The sequence below is a fragment of the Entelurus aequoreus genome, linkage group LG17 (genome assembly GCF_033978785.1).
Source record: "Entelurus aequoreus isolate RoL-2023_Sb linkage group LG17, RoL_Eaeq_v1.1, whole genome shotgun sequence".
Taxonomy (NCBI): Eukaryota; Metazoa; Chordata; class Actinopteri; order Syngnathiformes; family Syngnathidae; genus Entelurus; species Entelurus aequoreus.
In genome coordinates, this window is record NC_084747.1 from 469,393 (window position 1) to 476,140 (window position 6,748).

General features: G+C 46.6%; 1 protein-coding gene across 5 annotated transcripts in view; it reads right to left on the minus strand.

Moving 5' to 3' along the window:
• The window catches only part of antxr2a (ANTXR cell adhesion molecule 2a), a 143,899-nt gene that overhangs the window by 61,557 nt on the left and 75,594 nt on the right, over positions 1-6,748 (minus strand). For all 5 annotated transcript variants that reach the window (XM_062024357.1, XM_062024356.1, XM_062024354.1 and 2 more), the window contains 2 exons: positions 1,605-1,775; positions 1,461-1,541 (listed from right to left, as the gene is read on the minus strand). In XM_062024357.1, the coding sequence (XP_061880341.1) occupies positions 1,461-1,541; positions 1,605-1,775 (252 nt within the window). The remainder of the gene's footprint in view (positions 1-1,460; positions 1,542-1,604; positions 1,776-6,748) is intronic.

Consider the following 6,748-nt stretch of genomic DNA (forward strand, 5'->3'; position numbering starts at 1 on the left):
GAAAGGAACTTTGAATGCTCCAGAATACCAAAACATTTTGGAAAATTCCATGGGATGTCACTTCAACTTCATATGTGAGTCAAGGCAGGTGGACAAATACTTTTGTCACTATATTGCATTCTGTATACACCTTTTCACACCCTGTGAGACACATGATGGACTCCTGGGAGAAGACATGTGTCTACCTGGAAGTGTGACAACAGGTCCTCTTCTGAGGGGGTCTATGGACACATTGACCAGGATGTCTGGGTCTGGCACAGCTGTGGGCGCTCACACTTTGGGTCCATTTCTCAATTGAATCGCAAAACGAATAACATCTCGGAGAAGCTCTCCGCGTCGCAAGGCAAACTGGTGATTCATTTGCGGGGCAGGAGCAGACGACTGGAGCAGACTGGCACAAAGCAGAACAATCCTTATCTACAATTGGGTTCCTGGCAGGGTCATGTGGGGACATCTCAGCAACATCATGACTCTATAGTCACTTATTTGAGGACTAATGGCTATGACGCTGAACACTTCCAGGCTTATGGACAAAACACACACCCATGGACTACTACTACTACACACATACATCCCAGGTGGTATGATGGACTACTACTACTACACACATACATCCCAGGTGGTATGATGGACTACTACTATACACATACAGTACATCCCATGTGGTATGATGGACTACTACTACACACATACATCCCAGGTGGTATGATGGACTACTACTACTACACACATACATCCCATGTGGTATGATGGACTACTACTACACACATACATCCCAGGTGGTATGATGGACTACTACTACTACACACATACATCCCAGGTGGTATGATGGACTACTACTACTACACACATACATCCCAGGTGGTATGATGGACTACTACTACTACACACATACATCCCAGGTGGTATGATGGACTACTACTACTACACACATACATCCCAGGTGGTATGATGGACTACTACTACTACACACATACATCCCAGGTGGTATGATGGACTACTACTACTACACACATACATCCCAGGTGGTATGATGGACTACTACTACTACACACATACATCCCAGGTGGTATGATGGACTACTACTACACACATACATCCCAGGTGGTATGATGGACTACTACTACACACATACATCCCAGGTGGTATGATGGACTACTACTACTACACACATACATCCCAGGTGGTATGATGGACTACTACTACACACATACAGTACATCCCAGGTGGTATGATGGACTACTACTACACACATACATCCCAGGTGGTATGATGGACTACTACTACTACACACATACAGTACATCCCAGGTGGTATGATGGACTACTACTATACACATACAGTACATCCCAGGTGGTATGATGGACTACTACTATACACATACAGTACATCCCAGGTGGTATGATGGACTACGAAGCGCTGCAGCCCTCCATTGCAAGTCTACAGTTTGTCCCACCTACCTGGTCAGCAGAGGTGGGCCGCATGAGGGACACTCGGTCGTACTGGCGTCGCAGCAGAGCCCACAGAGCATCAAGACGCCCCTGAAGGAGGAGAACATTCAGGATCTTGTAGAAGAAGAGAAGAGTACTTAGGTGTTGACTAACCTTGATGGGCGTGTACCACTTGTCCTCAGGTGGGTGGTAGTTGTTGGCAGGCTTGGAGGTTGGCCTCTTCACCATGGGCTCCTCCACGTCCTCCGGGACAGAGATGACGGCGTTCTTGGCTTTCTCCAGGCGGGCACCTTCCTCTGTGGAGCCTTTCTCTCCCCAGCGCACCTGCAACCACAGTACCGCCAGGTGAGACCTCCACACCTCAGGCAACCACAGTACCGCCAGGTGAGACCTCCACACCTCAGGCAACCACAGCACCGCCAGGTGAGACCTCCACACCTCAGGCAACCACAGTACCGCCAGGTGAGACCTCCACACCTCAGGCAACCACAGCACCGCCAGGTGAGACCTCCACACCTCAGGCAACCATAGTACCACCAGGTGAGACCTCCACACCTCAGGCAACCATAGTACCGCCAGGTGAGACCTCCACACCTCAGGCAACCACAGTACCGCCAGGTGAGACCTCCACACCTCAGGCAACCACAGTACCGCCAGGTGAGACCTCCACACCTCAGGCAACCACAGTACCGCCAGGTGAGACCTCCACACCTCAGGCAACCACAGCACCGCCAGGTGAGACCTCCACACCTCAGGCAACCATAGTACCGCCAGGTGAGACCTCCACACCTCAGGCAACCATAGTACCGCCAGGTGAGACCTCCACACCTCAGGCAACCACAGTACCGCCAGGTGAGACCTCCACACCTCAGGCAACCACAGTACCGCCAGGTGAGACATCCACACCTCAGGCAACCACAGTACCGCCAGGTGAAACCTCCACACCTCAGGCAACCATAGTACCGCCAGGTGAAACCTCCACACCTCAGGCAACCATAGTACCGCCAGGTGAGACCTCCACACCTCAGGCAACCACAGTACCGCCAGGTGAGACCTCCACACCTCAGGCAACCACAGTACCGCCAGGTGAGACCTCCACACCTCAGGCAACCACAGTACCGCCAGGTGAAACCTCCACACCTCAGGCAACCATAGTACCGCCAGGTGAAACCTCCACACCTCAGGCAACCATAGTACCGCCAGGTGAGACCTCCACACCTCAGGCAACCACAGTACCGCCAGGTGAGACCTCCACACCTCAGGCAACCACAGTACCGCCAGGTGAAACCTCCACACCTCAGGCAACCACAGTACCGCCAGGTGAAACCTCCACACCTCAGGCAACCATAGTACCGCCAGGTGAGACCTCCACACCTCAGGCAACCACAGTACCGCCAGGTGAGACCTCCACACCTCAGGCAACCGCAGTACCGCCAGGTGAAACCTCCACACCTCAGGCAACCATAGTACCGCCAGGTGAGACCTCCACACCTCAGGCAACCATAGTACCGCCAGGTGAGACCTCCACACCTCAGGCAACCACAGTACCGCCAGGTGAAACCTCCACACCTCAGGCAACCATAGTACCGCCAGGTGAGACCTCCACACCTCAGGCAACCACAGTACCGCCAGGTGAGACCTCCACACCTCAGGCAACCACAGTACCGCCAGGTGAAACCTCCACACCTCAGGCAACCACAGTACCGCCAGGTGAAACCTCCACACCTCAGGCAACCATAGTACCGCCAGGTGAGACCTCCACACCTCAGGCAACCACAGTACCGCCAGGTGAGACCTCCACACCTCAGGCAACCGCAGTACCGCCAGGTGAAACCTCCACACCTCAGGCAACCATAGTACCGCCAGGTGAGACCTCCACACCTCAGGCAACCACAGTACCGCCAGGTGAAACCTCCACACCTCAGGCAACCATAGTACCGCCAGGTGAGACCTCCACACCTCAGGCAACCACAGTACCGCCAGGTGAGACCTCCACACCTCAGGCAACCACAGTACCGCCAGGTGAAACCTCCACACCTCAGGCAACCACAGTACCGCCAGGTGAAACCTCCACACCTCAGGCAACCATAGTACCGCCAGGTGAGACCTCCACACCTCAGGCAACCACAGTACCGCCAGGTGAGACCTCCACACCTCAGGCAACCGCAGTACCGCCAGGTGAAACCTCCACACCTCAGGCAACCATAGTACCGCCAGGTGAAACCTCCACACCTCAGGCAACCATAGTACCGCCAGGTGAGACCTCCACACCTCAGGCAACCACAGTACCGCCAGGTGAGAGCTCCACACCTCAGGCAACCACAGTACCGCCAGGTGAGACCTCCACACCTCAGGCAACCACAGTACCGCCAGGTGAGACCTCCACACCTCAGGCAACCATAGTACCGCCAGGTGAGACCTCCACACTGCAAATGGTATTACCTCGCACCTCCCTTCCCCCGACCATTTAAGCCGACACTTTTTTCCTACGCTTTAAATCCTGCGGCTTATAAAACCGTGCGGCTAATTTATGGATTTCCTTCGCTGGTGGCCATAATGCCATCAGTTTAAAAAACAAACAAACATCACAGTAAAAGGTGTGTTATTGTTTGTGTTATTGTTTGGGCTATTGCGCCATCTTTTGGACCAGTTAATAAATAATTCCTTCCATTTAGAGCTTTGAACAGGAAGTACAAGTCTCGTTCCATCTACTAGCCGTCTATAGCGTTTCTACTCGTATGGATTCTTCATCCATCACTCCAACAACGTTTGTAAGTTTTACAATATAACTAAAACTATTCTTACTTACTAAAATGTCCCATGTGTGATGTGTGTAGGAGTGTTGTCATGCATGTTTCTACCTGCTATCGTCATGTAATCAAGCTAGCCTTTTTAGCATGAGCTAATATGCTAGTGTCTGTGTTAGTATTATTAACTTACATTCTTTTTGTATTGTTTCACTTTCACAAATTCCTCAGTAAATACACCAAAACGTCAGCGTGGAGTTATTGAGTCTGTTTAGCTGATTGGAGAGCTAGCTTGCGCAGCTAGTGGCTCCATGACCATGACTGACGTTTTGTTTGATCAGCCGTTTAACTGCCGTGTTACAGACACCGTTTGGAAACAATGAAGGTATGTAAATAAACATTTACAGAATATTTCTGTGTAAATAACTCATTTGACAACAAGTATATATTTGCCACTTATAGTCCACTGCAGCTAATATATGGAAAATAATGTTTTCTTTTCAAATGTATTGGGTGCATCTTATATATGGAAAAGTTAGTTTTTTTAGTTTTAGTGGGTGCGGCTTATATATGTACGGAGCCCCTAAAGGACATGGGGGAATTTTTATTTTTTATAATTGTTTTTTTTTTTTTACATGTTTCTCGTGTGCACTAGAAACTTTTTATAAAATTATTTAAAAAAAAAAAAAAAAAAATATATATATATATATATATATATATATATATATATATATATATATATATTTTTTTTTTAGACATGTATATCGTGCACACGAGATAGTTTCTTTTTATAAATTTTTTTATTTTTTTTATTTAAAATTTACAATTTTTTATTTGTATTCTCTTTAGACATGTATCTCGTGCGCACGATATAATTTTTTTCAGACATGTAGTATACATGTCTGAAAAAAAAAAAATACAAAAATAATAATATATATATATTTTTTTTAAATAATTTTATAAAAAGTTTCTAGTGCACACGAGAAACATGTAAAAAAAAAAAAAAAATTATAAAAAATAAAAATTCCCCCATGTCCCTTTAGGGGCTCCGTACATATATAAGCCGCACCCACTAAAACTAAAAAAACTAACTTTTCCATATATAAGATGCACCCAATACATTTGAAAAGAAAACATTATTTTCCATATATTAGCTGCAGCGGACTATAAGTGGTGAGAAACTATCTCGTGCGCACGAGATAGTTTCTTTTTATAAAATTACAAAAAAAAATAAAAATTTTTTTTTATAATTTTTATTTTTATAAAATACATGTGGGTGCGGCTTATATATGACAATCTTTTTCCCCTTGTAAAATGTAGTGAGTGTGGTTTATACATGAGGAATATGTTTTCTTTTCAAAGGTATTGGGTGCAGCTTATATATGGGGAAAAAACACATTTATTTGAAGATTGATTGGGTGCGGCTTATACAAATAAATATTTTTTATGTATTTTTTTTATTTTGTGGGTGCGGTTTGTATGCAGGAAAATAATTTGCCCTTTTAAAATTCTTTGGGTGCGCGTTACATCTGGAAGCGTTTTTTTTGGGTGGGGGTTTTAGTGGGTGCGGCTTATATAATGATGTTTTGTTTGTTTGTTTGAATTTATTGGGTGCATCTTGTATATGGAAACATTGTTTCCCCTTTTAACATTTAGTGAGTGCGGCTTATATGTGAAAACTATTTTTCCCCTTGTAAAATGTAGTGAGTGACTGTCACATGTTGAAGGTGTGCAGCAGGAGAGCACTTCCACTAATGAGGTTCATGTAGACAACATGAAGGGGAGCCATCTCCTCATGAATAAAAGATTCCCCGTGTTGGAGGTGTGGAATGTGGCGACAGGTGGACGTGGACACACCTTGTCGGGGATCAGGTGACAGCAACAATCAAGGAGAAGAGAGGAAGACGAGCTGGGAAATCCCTCCCTCAGAGGAGGAGATGACAAGGCATGTCAGCTTCAATCTTTGATGGCGGCCATGTCACGACGCGGTCGGGACCCGACCACCAAAGACAGCCTGTCACGTCAGACTCGTCAACGCCGAGACGAGGAACTGGGCTAACTTCTGGCGCCGGGGAAAAGGCCAACATCAGCACTTTTCTCTTGACCTGCTTCATGACTCCTCCCCCCACAACTTGGAGGATCCATCTACATCACGCACAGCACTTTGGGGTTTGATCTGAACAACCGCTAATTGGATAACATCTTGGAGAAGCTTTCCACTCTGCAGGGCGAAATGAGGAGAGCCAGAATGGGTAACTAGAGCAGACAAACCATTGGAATGTGTTTTCTCGCCCTAACACAAACATAAACAACATAAAACAATACTTGGTCCTGACACCCAAAGACCTTCTGAAAATCCCTTCCCTTTTCTTCAAAAACACTTGATTCCGCGTTGGGGTAACAAGAAGAGTGACGTGCAGGCTTATAGACAAAACACATACCCCCACCCCACACCTTCTATGTGTATATACAATTTGTGGTATTTTCCACAACTAAAAACCGCAGATGTATACCAGATTTTGTACATTTTTATTTACATACCTTAATTGG